A 19,385-nucleotide genomic window follows, 5' to 3' on the forward strand; every position below is an offset into this window, starting at 1 on the left:
TAGGAACGCCTAGTAAAGTAAGCTGCTCAGTGCATGTGTTGACTCCCTACAACAAATAAAACACCACGCTCTACAAGGCCACACATTCATTTACTCACACTACTCTGCTTGACTTCCAGATGTTTCAGAATTTCTGTAGGAATTAGTGTGACAGCATTGGACAAAGTGCTTATTATAATGTGCTAGCACTCTGGTAGCTCTCAAACTCATATTTCGTCATAATGTATCTTCACTCTTGTATCTTGTTTGCACCATCCTGCTGCAGCCAGAAAATCTTCAGAGGAGAGAAATAATAATGGCAATGCTTGGTCCTTGGTCCTCAAAGTCTGTCGCACCTTGGCCTTATGTGGAACTTCTATGTCTCAACAGATTAAACAGCTTAAATTAGACTGTGCCTTCTCAGGCTGCTGCCAGGCTTCCCCAGGGAGTGGAAGTGGAACGACTAGCTTTACTCTGGAGCAGGGAATGTGGCAACAGGTCTCGCTGGGCAGCCCATTATATGTCGTGCAATGCCGGATGGGTGGGCCCCAGCGTGCTCTCGGATCTATGGTTTCTGTTGTATGATTAGCTCCATAGAGGCCTCCACGGCTGAGTTTCCTCAGGACTTCAGCCAATGAGTAAGGTAAACTATTGAACTGAGAAAGGATACATATGCCAATACAATACAGTAATTAGAAAACCTTTAGTTTTACTGTAGAAATACAGCAAATTTAACCCATTGTCATGGTATACTGATTTTGTTATTGAAGATGCACAAGAAAATAACTAATCACAAAATGGATTTATATAAAAGTGACTTTAGAACCAGTCATTATATGCAAGACCTAGAAAGCACCTCAAACAAAAATCTTTGTTTCTAACTTCAAACCAGTGCATTTTTGCAACATTATTCAGATTATCAATGATTTATATATTTTTGTAAGCAGCATGAAAAATGGTGCATGCTATTTCACTAGAGTGCACAATAATTAATGTGCACAAACTTTTTTCTTTCTGTTTAAAAACCTCTGGAGAATTTTTTTTTTTGGAACGCATAGGTGGTGAAAAACATTTCACTGTATAACTTGAACTGAATAAACACAGAGCGACTAAAGAACAGTCCTGTGAAATGTATGTTTCACAGCCCCCAAAGCACCACAGACAATAGGAAGAGCATTAATTAATCTATTTAATATTCTTATCCCCATATGAGTGGAGCAGCTGCTGACATCCAGCCAGTGCATTTTTATTGATTATAGTACAGAAACATTTCTGTATTCCCCTGAAACCAAAGGCAATTACTCTGTGTAAACCACATCCAGCTGTATGCCTTTCACTTGTAAATGGTTTTGCCCAACATGCCGTCTAGCTGTAGGGCCCATGGCTGATATTTCCCTTAAGATTCCTGTTCAGTTTTTCCAAGATTCCACACTTAACAAACATCCCCGAGGAAGGTAAGTGGTGCAAACTGTTAGGGAACAGAAAACAAAAAAAAAATGGATTGCCGACATGAAGGAATATGAATGCAAAACACAGTTAAATTTATTATGTTTATTTTCAGCATATTAATGACTGGATGCCCCAGAGTTTGAAAAGATGTTTTAGGTGTCTCATCAGCTTCAGGAGAAAACCAAATATGTGTGCAGCACAGAGCAATGTTAGTTTTCTCATGGTGTAGTTTTTCAAACAGAAGAGGCTTTTGCTGAGTTTCTTCGATCATTTTGATCATCTGGGGTCTTTGGAAGTAATTACTAGTGATTTTCCATATCAAACACCTGTTACCATAAATAATGCATGTAGAACATTCATTACTTCAGGTTAGAAATGTATCCTTTGCTCTGTGGATTTTTGATAGATTTCTGCACGATTATGAACTAAGCATTCAAATGTATTTGTTCGTATTTAAATTGTTAGCATTATTCATTGATTGACTACATTTATCTTTTTACATATTTATAGCAATGTAGCAAGACTATATTTTCCGTTTTTTCTTTATAATCATCACAGTGTTCAACATCATATTGTGTACTTCACAATGAAAATGTGAACTAGCTCTGGAATGCTATAACCAACCACACAATGGTTTTTATTTTTTGGCAGAATGCAGCTAACCTAGTCTCCCAGTACTTAGAGGTAAGCAAGGGAAACTTACTCCACTCTACATTCATTCAAGTAGAAACAGACCTCCTCAGAGCAAAACTGACAGAAAAGATATTTTATTTTTTTTCATTTTACTAGTTCATGGACGGGCTGCACAGTGGCGCAGTTGGTAGAGCTGTTGCCTTGCAGCAAGAAGGTTCTGGGTTCGATTTCCAGCCCCGGTCTTTCTGCATGGAGTTTGCATGTTCTCCCTGTGCATGCGGGGGTTTTCTCCGGGTACTCCGGTTTCCTCCCACAGTCCAAAAACATGACTGTCAGGTTAACTGGCCTCTCCAAATTGCCCCTAGGTGTGAGTGTGTGTGTGCATGTTTGGTTGTCCTGTGTGTCTCTGTATTGCCCTGCGACAGACTGGCGACCTGTCCAGGGTGAACCCCGCCTCTCGTCTGGAACGTTGGCTGGAGATGGGCCCCAGCACCCCTCCCGACCCCACTGAGGGACAAGGGTGTTCAGAAAATGGATGGATGGATGGATAGTTCATGGACACTCTGTCCCTGTCTAATAATGCCCTGGGTAACTGCCCATTTAGCCCATATCCATACTTCTCATTAGGCTTCTATTACACAAAGAAATGTGATAAATTTAAGATCAATAAAAAACAGCAACAAAAAAACATTTGATTAAATAAAAAAAGTGGGACAATCAACCCTATTCTCCCCTAATCAAATATTTAGTAGGTTTAGTGTATATATATATATATATATATATATATATATATATATTATATATATATATATATATATTGAGAGCACACTGTGTTATTTTGATTGTAGAAAACATTTTAAAGTGCCTTGTGATTTGAAACAGATAAAGCATTACCTACAATTCATGTTGTCTGTGTTTAAACCTAATTGGGATTTCTACTTGTTGGGCTAATCTCTCAAAACAATGTATCTGCTATGCAATCATCCATAAAATGTGTAGTAATTTAAATGCAGAACAGATCTTTATCAATTCAAAACATAATCGCAATTAAACATGAAGTTTAATAGCACCTTTAAGAGGGATAAGGTTTTGTAGAATTTTCCACCTATAAGAACCTCAGTATGTTCTTTCACATTCAGCATCATTTACAGTATTGAAAAACCTCCAATTAAAATGAGAAGTTTATCAATTACATACAAAGTCCTGCAGTGCAAACATATCAGACAAACCTTGCCATATTGATTCCTCCCTGTGAGCCCATACAGATGGTGCCTCCTGACTCCCTGAAGCCTCCAACTGACATAGCTCTGAAAACTGCTCTAATTATTCAGTCTACATATGACCTTAGACCAAAAATAAGCACCATGGGGATTGATTAGGAACTTCTGAGATGATTGCATTTGACCCAGGTGGTGTTTATGTTGAACTGTTAGCACTGATTAATCAGTAACAAACCAGAAATCAAAAGATATAGACTGTTTGTAATTGAGCAACTAAGGAGCACAAGGGGATCTTTATCTTTTGGGAGTCTAGCTTCGGTGTATTTATTGGCGTCACTGATAGTAACTCAATTTTGTTTTTATTTAACTTCCAGCAATTAGAGTGAACTTTTTTTTTCCATCTTGTTGTTTAAGGGGAACAAGTTAAATGCACTGAAAAGATGTTTAATCAATGTGAGAAGGAGGCAGAGAGACCGAAAGAACAAAACCAGAGGAAAATGCCAGAAGATAAAAAAAAGGATAATGGTGGCCTAAAATAATCAATGCTCTAAAGATCAGTTGTTTGAAGTCCATACACAGACATAAAGGCCTCATACATCTTTTAATGCATCTAGTTAAAAAGACTTTGGACATTTTAGGGTTTTGTTGTGCCATCTTGTGGCTGAAAGATAAACATCACTTCCCCAAATCGTTCAGCTTTGAATTTTGGTGGAGTTTAGCGCCCAACAGGAAAAAGAAAAAAAGAGTTACCAGCAATATTACACATTTAAAAGTCAATAATACCTCTTTTTAAAAATATATATTTAGGCTTATTTCAACTACTCAGGCAGCAAAGATGAATGGAAAACATGGATAGAAAAATTGTTTTTAAATGCTTACTCAATGACATTCAATGTCTTTTAGTTGGAAAGATCATGCTTTAGTAGACTACAATGCAATTCTTCTCAGTTATGTGCATATTTTCAAAATAGCTTTGTGAATTTTTGTTCAGCTGCACGGTGTTGCAGTTCTGTTTTTTTTTATTTTTAAATATACTCTGTGTAATGAAGTTATTAGCAAATTACACTAAGAAAACTGGTTTTACTTATTTCATTTAAATACCATGACAAGCAAATAAGATAAGATCTTAGCACAACATGATATTAGATGAAAAGATCAAGTGGGTGAAATTATGTTTTTTCTCCTTGTAATTGTGTGAAATGTATCTGTTGACTTCTAATTTGGAAGTATAAGTAAGAATGTCCTATAAGAAGCAACTAAAAAATAACGACTTTGAAAATCTTGCTTGAGCACCTGCTCTTTTTGCTCCTTGCCCCCAAGTGCCGTTTTGGTCAATTTATTATTATTTTTTTTGTATTATTATTTTCTAAGCCCTCTTGTGACACATAACATGTAGTAAAATTATTATTATTATTATTATTATTATTATTATTATTATTATTATTATTATTATTTTATTTATTTTTTTGTACAGCATAATAAGCCCTCTGGTCACCTTGTTACCTTTGACCTTTTGCCCGTGACGCATGACGCAGTTGCCTCTCGCGCAGTGAGATAAGGCGGCTAACTGCGGTGATCAACATAGCGAATGTTCCAGATTACAGAACAGTTTTTGGTGAATTAACTGTGCACCAAAACGGTTTTGGTGAATAAAGTGCAGTAGACTTGCTACTTGTCCGATGACGGAAAACGTTGAAATATCGTTTCTGCTTCAGCTCGGAGTCGCGGTTTACGCAAAGAGGTAATGAAATACAACAGACACTGACAGGCCTCTGCGTCTGCCTTTCTCTGAAAAACTACTGAGCGGGAGGAGACAGCCGGGTGAGGAGAAACTGTTCTTATCTATCGATTCAGTATTTTTATCATACAGATATTAGGCTGTTGTTGTTGTGCTATTAGCTAGCTGCTAGCTAACGACTTTGTTAGCAAAGCTAGATAACTAAAAAGCTTCTTCCCTGTACCGTTAATGATAGCGGTCATTCTTTAGTATTTATTATGTAATAGGGGCACATCGCCCTTCCAAAACCGATCATCTCCATAATGGATATGTCCGATCTTCTAATTTCCTTTGCTGCATAATGTACATTGCATTTATTCTGGCGTTAGATAAATGTATCTTGAAGGCATAAATAAAAGTCCAACAAGGATATTCATTTAGAATTAAAAATATCTCACCCTGAATAACCATGATAGATATAATGAATGTAATAAAAGTGTGTCATTAATGAAGGGGAAAAAACTCAACCCAGACTTTAAGTAAGTTTAGGGTCTGGTTCGCAGAGTATGAAGGTTTTTTTTTTCCCCCAATTATTCAATGGAGAAAAAAACTAACCTCAGTTAAGTAAAATAAAATTGTAATCAAAACTTTTGGAATTGTAATGATTTCTTTTTTAAAAAACAAATCGTTTTGTTTAAAAAACTTTTTAATTAAATAACTAATTTTTGTCTTGTGAACATAAAAAGTTATTTGCCAAACATAAACTTTTATTTGCGCACATCAGAAATCTTTTGTTGTGATTTTGCATCCTGCCCACGTCTCATGTGAGAATCGCAAGCAAAACTTTGAGTCACAAACAAAACCTTAAAATATTAAGAAAAGATTTCTGACATGCACAAATAAGTTTGTTTTGCAAAAAAAAATGCACTTCATGAGACGAATGTGATTTAAATGTTTAAAAAAGTATTTTTAAGCAAAACTCAGTAGGCTTTTCTTATGGTGACATTAACAATTCCATTTTTGCTTTTGTTTTTTTTTGTTTTTTCTGCAGTTCCACGTTAAGGTTTGATGCAGCTCTGCTTTCCTGAATGGACCATCTTCATCTCCACTGCAGCAAACAGGCAGCTCTTTGTTTTATAGATTACAGTCACTAAAAGGTTGCATTGTGCCCTTGTTCATATTTTTAATAGTATAATTCAGTAAAGACAAAATATGTCGGTTGAATGTGCCTTTTTTTTTTTTTGAGCACCTGCCCCTTTAGTGGTCTCTGCACGGCCCTGCCTGAGACCGACTCATCGAACCCCTGGGGTTCGATCGAACCCAGGTTAAGAAACACTGGCTTAGAGGCAATACTGCATTGTTACGACCCAGCTCAGCCAGGGGGAAGGAAAAGTAACATTAAAGAAACCTAAATTTTAACAGTTTGGGGTTTATTGTTTGGGTTAAACAAAATGACAAGGTAAAAAAAAAAACAACAATAATCAAAAGGTAGGGGCTTTCAACCAAACAAAATCCACAAAACAATCAGAGCTGCAAACCAAAGAACTTAACCAAACAAAACTGGACCAACAACAAAAAAACAAACTACAAATCTCTAGTAGAGATGCAAAAGCTATCAAAGTTTACAAAAGCTCACAGAAAGAGACTTTATTTACAGCAGTCAAACACCCAACAAAGTGATGCACTGTCTGAACAAAAAATCAGCCTTACCTTCTCCCAGGAAGTCTTGGGTTTAAAAAGGGAGGCGTCGTCACAGATTGGTGGACCTGACAATTAGTGAGCCAATCAGCTCTGCTGTAGACCTCAGGGAGTGGCACAGGAGTGTGAGAGCTGCATCCAGTTCCCTGTTGAGTCAATTTGATTACAAAACTGCAGATATACAGAAAAGAAAGAGAAAAACAGAATATACAAGGCCACCGGCCGTAACAACATATTATATATATATATATATATATATATATATATATATATATATATGGACTGGAAGCCCCGAGATCAAAGTGGGGAACACCCCCAAAAGTGGTGGAGAATGACCAAGCTAAGATCCTGTGGGACTTCCAGATCCAGACAGACAAGATGGTAATGGCGAACCAACCAGACATTGTGGTGGTGGATAAAGAACAGAGGAAAGCCGTTGTGGTGGATGTAGCAATACCAAGTGACTACAACATCAGGAAAAAGGAGCATGAGAAATTGGAGAAGTACCAGGGCCTCAGGGAGGAACTGGAAAAGACCTGGAAGGTGAAGACCACAGTGGTGCCTGTGGTCATCGGGGCCCTCGGGGCAGTCACCCCCAAACTGGAGCAGTGGCTCAAACAGATCCCAGGAACAACATCAGACATCTCAGTCCAGAAATGTGCAGTTCTAGGCACAGCCAAGATACTGCACAGAACCCTCAAGCTCCCAGGCCTCTGGTAGAGGACCCGAGCTCAGAGGATGAAACAGACCACCCGCAGAGGGTGAGAAGGGAATTTTTTAATATTATATATATATAAAAATATAGATTTTTTTCTTCTAGATGATGAACTGTATTTTCTCAAGATTTGTAGAGTGTTTGTAAAAGATTTTCTTGCAGGGTACCATGCAGGAACAGGTTAGAATCTGCCAAAAAACCTACATTGTATAATATAATTTCACACCAATTTGTCTTTGCTGTAGATAAAATGTTTCACTCAGGCAACAAGGTTAATAGATACCCATCAAATAACGGCTGTGGTTGTATTATGTTTTTGCCTGTGTGCAGTAAGATTTTGCTGATCAAAACTGTAAAAATGCTTTAGCTACTTTCAGCCACCTGATGGCAGTATAAGCACAGTGCAAAACAAGTAAAAATCTGCATGACCCAATTGTGCTAGTTTCATCTGGAAAAGAAGAATAAAGCAACATTAGAAATGTTGACATTTAAAATCAATAGATTACAGCTTTTTTCATCCAGGGTATTCTGATATTCTTTCTGTAATCTTTTGCTGACTTTTTCCAGCTTCTTGTCAATAAATATTCGGATTGTGAAGTTTCATGTGAAAAGGATGCACCTCTTCAAATAAGTTAAAGTACATTTGATGGGCACCTCATTAATTCACGAAGGACATGTCAAATACTTGATCATTTCATTTTTAATGCATGTGGCATATGATCTAAATATTTGTCACATATTTTTAAATGTTAAAATGTTTAATGCTTTAGAACAAAATATTTTCTCTACAGTTTGCTCTGGCTCTGTTAGCTCATAGTGTTATTTAAAATCAGTCTAAAATATATTTATCTACACTGCGAAAAGAGCCAACTGTTAATAACTATGAATCTGATTTTGATTGAATGCAAAATCCATAGCAATAAATACAAAAGGGGTAAAAACCTAAATATAACACATTCATGTCAGATTTTTTTTTTTACAAGGTTTCTAGCTTTTTGGCACATTTCGACCAACAAGTATTATTGTTTTTTGTTTTTAAATTTTGAAAATAAAAAAAATCCCCAAAAAGTGAGAAAACATGTTATGTAATCACCATTCTAGGAAAAGTGACAACACTAATGTCCGTATCACACTGAGATTCTCGGCAGGTGTTGTTTAAACCTGATGCTCTAATCCTGCATGTTCATGGAAATGGCCAGTTAACAAATTCTGACGTCGTTTGTAAGAAACACACAGGAATTACAGTGGATAATTAAAGAAATTGAAATGACCCAGTGTGAGTAGCTTCATAATGCATGTACAGTCACGTCTGACCCACAATTTATAACTGCAAAATGTTAATCATGGTTACGTTACCTGATGAATAAAAGGTGCTGCCATTACTTGGAATGATTTGGCATTTCATATGTCACGAAAACTAACTAATAAACCCCTGGTTGTGAGATGTCCAGCAGTTTTGAATGGGGCTGCAAATGAGACCCACATGATATGGATGTTGAAGAGGGTGTTTTCATCACCCAAAAGACTTAAACAAATAGCTTAAAAACTATTTTTATACACAACACTTTCAGTCTGCCTGTAGTGAGTCAGAGTTTTGACCAGAGATCCAGGTAATCATCATGCAGTGATATGTTTTGATGCCTACAAAAATTCTGTTATTTAATACAGAACAAAGTGTACATGTTTTTTAATGTGCATCCAGGTCTTTGGAAGATGACAGATGTTGAACTCACCCAGTATTCACCTGGACATGTGGCATATTTCAACTGGAGGTGAGTCTGGAAAAAAAAAAAAAGTGAAGATAAAAAAAACAGTGTTATGATTAGAGGCGCTCTGACTAGTTTGTTGTTTGTAAAAATAAAAAATAAAAAAAAAGAGAGGGAAAGTTAGGAGTATAGAATTACATATAGGACTGTTGGGGTTTATAACCACTTCTAACAAAATGTGTATTTTTGTTTTTCAGTCATGGTGTTGTATAAGCAAAGACATGCAATACATATATGAACATACAGTTTGTGTGCATATCTCCAATTGTGTCTGTAGTTCAAAAACAGGGGAGCAACAGACTTCAGAATGTAATGGTAGTTTAAAATACATTCTGATGCTGACTTTCTCCTTTTCAATATTTTTGTGGGATTAGTTGAACTTTGCAATCCAGATGTGGCACTACGAAATAGACAGGTACATAAAAAAGTACCCCCCCCCCCCCATTTTATTTTATAAGCTTACTTTTTATTTTGTAAATTATGATAATTTAATGCAAAGTTGGCCTGTTTAATGGACTTCCAATGCAACTTTTAGAGCAACTTTGCATTAAAAGTGTCATTATTTACCGAATGACACTTCATGACAACTGCCATAAACATTCATAAAGACTTCTTCATGTTCATGACAGGTGTTATGTCATGTTTTTTACAGTGTCATGTCAGTCTTATGCACACCCCTTCAAATAAAATGTTACCCTAATTTAAATGTGAAATCCCAAAATTAATTTATTGGCCACATATTCTTAAAGGGCTTAAATGGTAGATTCTGAAATGAGCTGATATAATAGAAACACTTGAGGCTTCCTGCAAGCACAATACAGGCAGATTTTGCAACACATAACAGCACTTTTGTTTTTACTTGTTCGCAGTATTTAGTTGTCATCAGTCAGAGAGGAAAAAAGGGAATCTATATAATGCTCAGTGATAAAACAAATGAGTTCACAGCATTTACTGCTGACAACGGTGCTAACCATTTGCTAAATAAACACCAGCTAATCAGACATCTTATCTTTTGCTTAGTAGGTCATAAAGATATAATTTCCTCTCCTGATGAAGGGAAAAGAAAGACTTGCAATTTTGGGGGGATTGAAATAAACTGCAAAGGGAAATGAAAAAAGATGTGAAAAAGAAGCTACTTTTCGGGTAAGAGCTTCTTACGGATAAATCCATATCCATAAATCAAGGTTTACACGCCCTCACATGGGTTTACACGCCCTTACATTTTCTCATGGGCCTAGCTGAAGGCATGGTGCAGGATAAGATCTTTTTTTCTTAGCACTGTTATTACTGTAAACATAACATTTTTCTACTGACCTTATCTGTATTCAAAAGTTAACTTGGTTAAATGCATCAAATTCCACTTCCTAATTTCATTTTTGACGCTTCTGTAGAAGAAGCTAGGTGAATAATTATTTTAAGTTATTTTAAATGTACCATTTTTGATTAGGAGAAACCAATAATTGTAAATGGCAATAGTATTAGTAAATGTGATATTATTTAGGAACAGTCCTGGAAAAAACTGTTCTTGTAACAGAATTTGACTGCTTTCCATCCCACACATTTTGTAATGCAGCCAACTTTCTCTGGCTTTATGCTGGGATGCTTGGAATAACTTCACTGCTTTTTGAAATGCTGAAAGCGTTTTTATTAACTGAAACCCCTGAAATTCTCTTCACAGTCATTCAATATCCATTTCATTAAAATGAATACTTTACTTAAAGATCTATTTACTATTTTACAGGGTTTTGACTTCATTTATTATGACTCTAATGGGATCTACAAGAAGAAAAAGAAGTAAGCATAATGCAGGTGCTTTGCTGTGTCTTTTTTCCTCACTGAAGCTCATTGTCAGTTCAGCTTTTTTCCCCCCCAAGGCTTCAAAAATGCCTGCTGATGAAAATCTGTGAGAATATGGGTCATAGGTTGTTCAACCTAGACTACTAGAACACTTATTCATACTAATAGATTCTAATGTGTCAAATTAATATGCAATTATTGCACTGCTTGTGTTTTTCAAAATTATAGACATATTTACTGTATATAAATCTTATCTTTACATTAAAATTAGAACGTTCAGTTTTATTTTATTTCCTATCAATAAAATATTCATTAAATTATTTACATTACTTTATCCATTAATACATGTACTGTATTTGCAGCAAACCATTGTTTTGTTATTTTAAGGCATATGTTACGCCCCCAAGGTCTAGGGTTCCAGGGGCGATAACATAAAATGTGTTCAGAGGAACAAATGGGGTGCAAGATGATTTATTACAAGAAAGTTTTTCAAAACCATACAATTTAACCCAACTAATGCAAAACAAAAGGGGTTAACAAACTAAAGAATATTAAGTGCAAATTAAAGTTACAAAAGGATCCAAACAAGTCAATTCAAAGTAAACTCAAAATAACCCAAAAATGGGAAAACAGGGAACACACAAAGGGAATGTTAAAGGGAGCACAGAGCCTCCCAAACACGAGCTTCTAGCTTGTGAAGTGAAACTAAAGCAGTCAAACTACTTAGCAGAACAAGCAGAAACAAAACAGTTCGAAAATCGCCACAGCAGTTGTACAAAATAGTTAAAACAAACTGCCTAAAGCAATTGCTAACACCAAACAAGGGGGACAGCTTTACAAAACCTCTTCAAACTGGCTGCCCCTCTAGAGGAAGGATTCAGGAGCCCTTTATAGGGTGCAGGTGGGCCTCATCAACATCTGATTGACTTGAAAATCCTCTGCTGGTCCAATAGTGGAACTGCTCTCCGACAGCCTTCAGACCAACCAATCAGGAAGGTGTGCTCCCACAGCTGAATCTGCATAACAAAAGGAGCCTGCACAGCCTCAAGAGGCCAAGGGCCGTAACAGCATATTATCTCTGATCATTGTTTTTCTTGCTTCACTTGGAAAAGTTTGAAAAAGGAACAGTTCTTGAAATATGGGGTACGTGCCTTCCTTTTGGTTCCTATTGATGTTACTGACCTCGGCACATAATGTGACACTGTACCGTAGCGCGGTCTTGTGGAAACCACAATGAGGTGCTTTGTAACTGGTGGTTCAGCGTTCCCAAACAAAACAACTTCATCAAATAGAAACCTGTTTAAAGTAAGAATGACATTGCAGCATGTCCAAAGTTTGAAACATTATCTAAGCAAACAAGATGTCATTAAAACTTGACCAAAAAAGCAGGGAGCTATCACTAAAACTGCACAATTTATTGTTTAACAAAAAGTTAAACAAAGTTAGTAAATGTAAAGTAAGACCACACATCTGTGTGATGGCTGAAGCATGACTAAACCTGGGTCACGAAACACAGCAATATCAGAGACACAGCAACAAATTGGAAAATGAGGTGTTGCATTATTCTAGTATAATGTCATTAAAACGAATCACAAAATGTACGTTGCAAGATTCTTACCTGTCAGAAAAAAATGGGAGACAATATTCTCATGGATCACATTTCCTTTCAGATCTCGTGGAGTGCCACGTTTTGCTTCATCACGTACCTGGAAAGGAAATAGACCTTAAATGCGGTGTCAGAATATAATGAGCCAATGCGGTGTGAAGTTCTAAATGTGAGTGTGACACAGGTCATGACATCAGTGGGGACATGACACATGCCACCAGCCAAAGCATTGCTGCAAACCACGTGAAACCCTCCAGTGCCGCTTCATCCACTGAGACACATGTCCTGCTAAAGCAGATTTTATCCCTGACTGAATATTAGCAAAATTAGGCATGAAACTGTTTCATGGGAGCATAGACATATAGTATCTGATGTTATCAACTTTAGATTCTGTATAAATAAAGAAATAATTTCTGGGTTTAATCTTTTTTTATTTAGCATTCATTCATTATCATTCATTGTTTATCTTGTACTAGTGGGCATTCAAGCATGCTCTTCATGTAAAGTGATGTAGTTCTACATGTCTAACTTAATACTGTTTTGCTATGGAGAAAATAAAACAACAAAAAAAACATTGGGTTAATTTTGAGGAGAAGATGGCAGGAAACAGCTCATAAAATTAAAATCAAAAATTAAGCTGATCTAAACAAAGAGACAAACAAACCTCAAAACAACCCAGGACATAAAAATGCTGTATTTTATTAAAATGTTTTATACCTCGGCCACTGGAACTCAAAGGTGTTTCTGAGGTCTAAGCTGCTGCAATGTGAAGCTTCAAATGATCAATGAGTTCTTTTGTTTTAGGAATGACTTGAGACCACAGTAATTAAAATGGTTTGGAACAGCATGTACTATTCGAAGTAGTGTAGAACCTTACATTTTATCCACAAGCTCACAATTTAAATTAGCTCTTAATATACAGATATGCTCTTTTCACATGCACAGCACAGATTATTTTAAATCCATATTGCATAAAGGTTTTATCTGTAATTCTGTTATCTAACTGCTTTTAGATAATGTTTAACTATTGTGCTTTTCAAACTTAAAACATAAGGGACGTTTCACTTCTCATCTAATTAAAAAAAGCATCTTAAAAACTGGAAACTCTTAGAAAGGCAAAAATGTCAACATTAAATACATGTCAGGATATGTTAATTTTCAGATCCAATTTTTTAAAAAATAAGCTTGAACCTAAAATATTAAGAAAAAAATTTTCTGGGAACCAGTAAGGCTTCTTTCAATGATTGATATTTAGATTATTTTTTTTCTCTCCTATGTTTAAACCAAATCCATATGTTAAGGATTTGGTTTAAATACCTTTAATTCACTGCTCATTCACCTTCAGAAGTGTTTTTCATGACTTGTGAGAAAAACCACAAAAGAACAATGCAAATAGCTTGGGCCCAAATACACAAAAAATGACTTTGAAATTTAGATATAGGAATTCTGCAATCAGAGAAAACATGTCACTCAAGTTGAATGTGTGTGCTTGGAGGAAAATACACTTTTTAAATGATCCTCAACTTTTTATTTCAACCCTCTGTTTTTTAAATGTCTTTGACATCTCTCACATTTTTAGATGTATCCAATCTTAAATTACATGAGTTGTGCTATTTTTTTTACCAAAGTTTAACTTGTGCATGTCTGGAAACTGAGGAAGAGAGTGGCTGATGGATGTGTGTAGGCAGCTCTTCTGTATGCCTGTGTGTGTGCATGCAATTTTATATAACACTTGGTTATCTCTTCCTTGGTAGAAATCATCCTTCTTCTGCCAGAGTGCCTCCTCTGCAGTCCTCGCAGTTCTTTGCAGATCACATCTACATCACAATAACATTAATGTTCACAGTCTCTTCAATCTACGCAGTGATATGCGTAGATTCGTCAAGTGCTTGACGTTTGCCACCTTATCTGTTTTAGGCCCAAACAAATAAGGTGCAAACAAGATTGTTTTCTTTGTGCATATGCAATATTGCCTTGGACACCAAGGCTGATGAAAGATGCTGTGAGATGATTTGGTTGCTGTTGGCAACCAATCACTTGGAACCAGTTGTGCATGAATACATCATGGATACTGTATTGCATAACATTTTTTGCACTGAGGCATAAATTACTGTGGGGTGTATTTAGTTGTGTAAGATTCAGAATTTTTATTAGTATGCTGTGTGTAAATACCTAAGCATGGAATAATAACTATGTAGATAAAATCAAAAGTTTATAATATTGTAAACATTCATATTTTATTCTTTTACACACCTTCTTTCAAGGATGAAACTACCTTGCATGTCCTTGAGGAAGCTGGGCAAGATTGACACAAATCAACAGACCAATCATTTGACTTCTAATCAGATTACAAAAAAAAATTATTACAATAAAAAACATGGTCAACACTCAATATCACAATTTAGTTCAATACAGTAAATGATTTATCCCAAAATAACAACTTCGCAAGAACTTTCAGCTGCTAATGGAGATGACTAAAAGATGAGGAATAGAAACTGGTTGTTCTTGGGATACAGAAATTTTTCCTATTATGATTTTGGGAAGGGCATTGCAGTATACTGTTCCATCATCTCAAAGGCAGTGCTTTCAATTTAATACGTTTGTTGCTTAATTAGTAACAAATCCAAGTCTTTGAAATAGGCTCCTTATAACCTCGTGGAGCTCTGTAATGTTAAAATACGGGTTTAATTTGTTTGTTATGCAGCTTGAGTTGTACTGTGTCCCTTAGGGCTTTTTCTTTTCTTTTTACTTTACCAGAACATTTTAAGTCACACACAGTCAGGCTGTTGACAAGGCTAGGATGTAAAGTCAGAGATTTTCTCATTCCTTATCTTTCATCAACATAACTGAAAGGAACCTCCTCAAAAATCCTTGACATTCTATTATTGTCTAATTTTGGTAATCCATATAAATAAGGCATATTTGTCTTTCAGAGTACAATTGATGCTACAGAATGTATGCACTTTTTTGCGCACTGGACACATGATTTTAAAGACTTCAGAAATTGTCTTCTCTCACTCCACCACCTTTTGTTTCTCAGTGAACATAGAGAGAGGTACAAGAATATCATGTAAAACACAGTTCAGGGCACATCAAAAGCAAATCAGATTCAAACCTATAGTTGATTTAATTAGAAACAGTTGAAATCCATCTAGTTTCTTATTAGGCATATGTAGAAATATGCATCACTGTCATAGCACTGATAAGAAACACAGCAACATTTTTAGCATAAGGTGGCCCAAGAGAAGTGTTTACAGGGAGAAAAGTACTATTCCAAGTAGTGACCCAACACCATAGTTTTTAGTAAGTTGTTGCACAAAAAAAATACTGAGACTTGGTTGTGAGAGGAATATGCAATTACCACAATAATCCTATGCAATGTGTGCAGAGAAAATGTTTTCTTTTTTTCTGCACACAATGCAGATGGGCAAGACTGACACAAATATGTTCTTTCCCCTGAATGTTCTTGGGGACATTCAGGGGCCGTTTTGTATTCAGAGGGGTTTATGTAGTGATTCTTGAGAATAGGGAAAAATGGGTTTTAATTTTCCCCAATTTTTTTTTAATTATTATTATTATTATTTCTCAACCTTATGTATGCAAAAATGACAAATAATGTTTTGGAAATGTAAAGATGCTAAGGTGCAGGCTCCCAGTTGCAACATTTTTTTTTAAATTACATTTTTAATCGACCTGACCTAGAACTTTATCATCAACATCTGACAAAAATAAATATCAAATAATTTTTAATGACCCTATTAGTGATATTTTTACTCATTTTACAGACAAATGCTTCTCAAGAAACAACATAAATATTATTTAAAACAAAAAACAACAAAAAGTCCATCTGATGGAGTTGACATTGCATGACGGAGTTGACACAGAACTGAAGGTGGTGACAAACTAGTGAGTAAAATGAAAAACTTTGTACATGTGAAGTAATGCAATTTATGTAAAATACATTAAAATGAATTAATTGCACATTTAAGTGAGATTTGACAACAATTTCACTGAAAAAGTCACAAAAACTCTGATGGAGTTGACATCGGACGGAGTTGAGGAAATACCAAACTACCTCAATTTATATGATGTTATTCTGAAGGAGGCCATATTGTAGCTCATCAGGTCCATGACATATTTACAATGTACCAAAATTAGGCTTTTATTTTACAAAATTTGATCAAAGTTTTGTAAATTGTCAGTTATGGTGTTGACACATCATGGTTGTGATGACCAACTTAGGAATAAAAAGAAGAAAAAACTAAAGAATAACATAAGCTAACCAAAGCTAACTAGCCCTCTTAGCAAAGGAAGAGAAAGGAAGAGGTCATGGGGTCCTCAGAAGTTCTGGTGCCCCCCAATAATGCCTGATTTATTTTACATTCTTTTCATGTCTGATGGTGTTGACAAAAACTAGGGACAAATTTCAATGGAGTTGGAAAATACAGAACAAATATTTTTTATTCAATTTATTGATACTTTTATAATTATTTAAATGACTACTTCTACTTAATTGACAAAATATATAATTTTAGTATTTCTTTAATTGTTTTAAGCTATTATAATATATTGAGTTCTGCTCCTGGACAAGGGATTTTACAGGCATCATCCACCGATTACAATGTTTAAAATAAAAAAAATATTCAGCAAATACCAGGAAAATATACATTGTTGTGCTCACATGACCCAGGTTAGTTTAGTCAGATATTTGAAAAAATTATATTTTGTGTATATAGAATATATATATATTGTATATAGTGTTTGCTTAATTTGGCTATTTGATTAAAGACAACCTAAATGAAAGGTTGGGTTTAAAGATGTTTTTAAAAGCATAAGTCCTAAAGTCCTTTTATTGAGAAGCATTGTACTTTAGTTCTTCACAAACATTAAAAAACAAAGCTTTGAAGAAATTAAATCTGATATCACTAAGTTAGTTTTTTTGGGGAGGGAGGGCAAAAAATCTCAACAAAACAGATGTCAGCCACAGTTGAAAGATGAAACCCACCTGTTTAGAGTTGTATTTGAAATAGTCAATTACGTATTTAACCATGGCACTTAACTTATTGTAATGTTTTGATTGTTGATTCTATGTTGTGTTTTTTATGATGTAAAGCACTTTGAAATTCCTTGCTGTGGAAATGTGCTAATTTGATTGATTGATGAAAATAAAATGAGCACAAAAGATTGTCATGCAAGGAAAATCTTCAAGAATGATTTTGTGTATCACCAGATTGTTTTTAAATTAATATAGGTAAACAAATAAGTCATGACTAAAACAATTAATACACTTGAAAAACGTTTGTCAAAACTAAAAAATATTGCTTATGCTGTAGAATTATCACCTTCAAGGAAAGATAAGCATTCAACCTATTTACTGCCCCCCTTTTATATTCACATGTTCACCTTTTCAAACAGTGCATTGCCAAATGGCACTTCTCCACCTCACAGATGTGTTCAGGGTTGTCCTTGGAGATTTCCCCAAGCAAACAAAGCTTTCTGCCCCCCTCTGTTTTGCTCTCTGACTACACTCCCCCCCCCTTGCCTCCATCCATCTCGCCTGTCCGCACTCTCTCTCTTCTCCCTTCGATTTCACACCAATGAGAGTGCAGCATGTAGCTCCCACTCACAGGCATCAGAAACACGAGATATCTTTAGTCTTGAGCTACACAATTTCATACAAATAACAGCATTGGCTAGACAGAATCTGCGTTCTGCCAAAACGCACATTGGTAGATAGGTAGTGGTAAAACAGGAAGGGAAGAGAGTGCAGCTGATCTCTCATACATCAGGCTCAAGGTAAATGATCCATGTTAATTTATTGTATGACACTGTTATGTAGTTGTTCTATTGACACTGAACTCTGAGCAATGTTTGGGGCTTGGTTAACCTTTAGAATTCACGAGTGATTACCGTGTTTATCTTTGCATAGTATGCATGCTTACTGTTCAAGCAGGAAAACACTTAATAAAGTAATTTGTTTGTCTTTGCTGCTAACATTGAAATATGAGCCAAATAAATGCATGGCAGGCATTTATTATATATCCCACAATTACATTTCATCCATGTGCATGCCGCATAATCAAAATTCTGTATTGCATATGATGTGATTTCTGGTTAATGCGGTTAATCATCAGTTCAATCCCCCCTACTTTCCTCACTTGATGCTAATACTCTGTTGTCTTTCAGTTTAATAAATATCACTCGCTTTGAGTTAAAGATTGGGCCATGCTCTGAAGCCTAGTCAAGTGCCATCTCAGGGCAATGAGTTTTTAAATCTTCACATAGACCCTACATGCTTTAGTCATTCTTGCCTTATCCATGTTCTTTGTCAGCAAAATTCCTAAGTGGTATATCTATCAGAACTACAAAAACAAATGCTTATTTCTTGTTGTAGTGTTTAGCCATGTGCCGAATCACAACAAAATTTATTCTGAAATAAAACTTGATCTTCAAGTTATCTAAAAATAGACTTTTCTACCCACAAATGGACATACCTGATTTCAAGATCAAGGTTTGGAGGTGCGCCTAAGTTACACATATGTCAGTATGATGTCATTTCAATTTAAATATATATTTTGCCTATTTTTGGGAGACATTAAGACCGGTTTATTTTTTTCATAATTGTAATAACATGTACCATACAGTTAATTAAAGCTTTATGAAGACCACAGACAAATGCCAGAAAGAACAAGCTGATGCTTAATTACATAATGCGTCGATATTGCAGGAATAACAACAATGAGTGAAAGAGATGATTGTTTTATCTGCTTCAGTACAAACATTTCAGAAAATATGAGTAGACGTA

General features: G+C 35.6%; 1 protein-coding gene and 1 long non-coding RNA gene across 3 annotated transcripts in view; one reads left to right on the top strand and one right to left on the bottom strand.

Moving 5' to 3' along the window:
- Positions 1 to 6,574: 6,574 nt before the first annotated feature.
- LOC145551422 (uncharacterized) overlaps positions 6,575 to 19,385 on the bottom strand; it is a 116,639-nt gene continuing 103,828 nt past the window's right edge. Inside the window, exons 2-4 of the long non-coding RNA XR_014087247.1 lie at positions 12,593 to 12,680; positions 9,145 to 9,189; positions 6,575 to 6,842 (exon numbers count right to left, since the gene is read on the bottom strand). This is a non-coding gene — a long non-coding RNA (uncharacterized LOC145551422). The remainder of the gene's footprint in view (positions 6,843 to 9,144; positions 9,190 to 12,592; positions 12,681 to 19,385) is intronic.
- Positions 12,089 to 19,385, top strand: part of rgs8 (regulator of G protein signaling 8) — a 32,443-nt gene continuing 25,146 nt past the window's right edge. Inside the window, exon 1 of one of the 2 annotated variants that reach the window (XM_081606179.1) lies at positions 12,089 to 12,117. In XM_081606179.1, the coding sequence (XP_081462305.1) occupies positions 12,113 to 12,117 (5 nt within the window). In that variant the 5' untranslated portion in view covers positions 12,089 to 12,112. Of the gene's footprint in view, positions 12,118 to 18,167; positions 18,377 to 19,385 lie in introns of those variants that run through there. The other variant, XM_008406677.3, reaches the window with a different exon arrangement.

This window comes from Poecilia reticulata, chromosome 4 (assembly GCF_904066995.2).
Source record: "Poecilia reticulata chromosome 4, P_reticulata-male-v2, whole genome shotgun sequence".
NCBI classification, from domain to species: domain Eukaryota; kingdom Metazoa; phylum Chordata; class Actinopteri; order Cyprinodontiformes; family Poeciliidae; genus Poecilia; species Poecilia reticulata.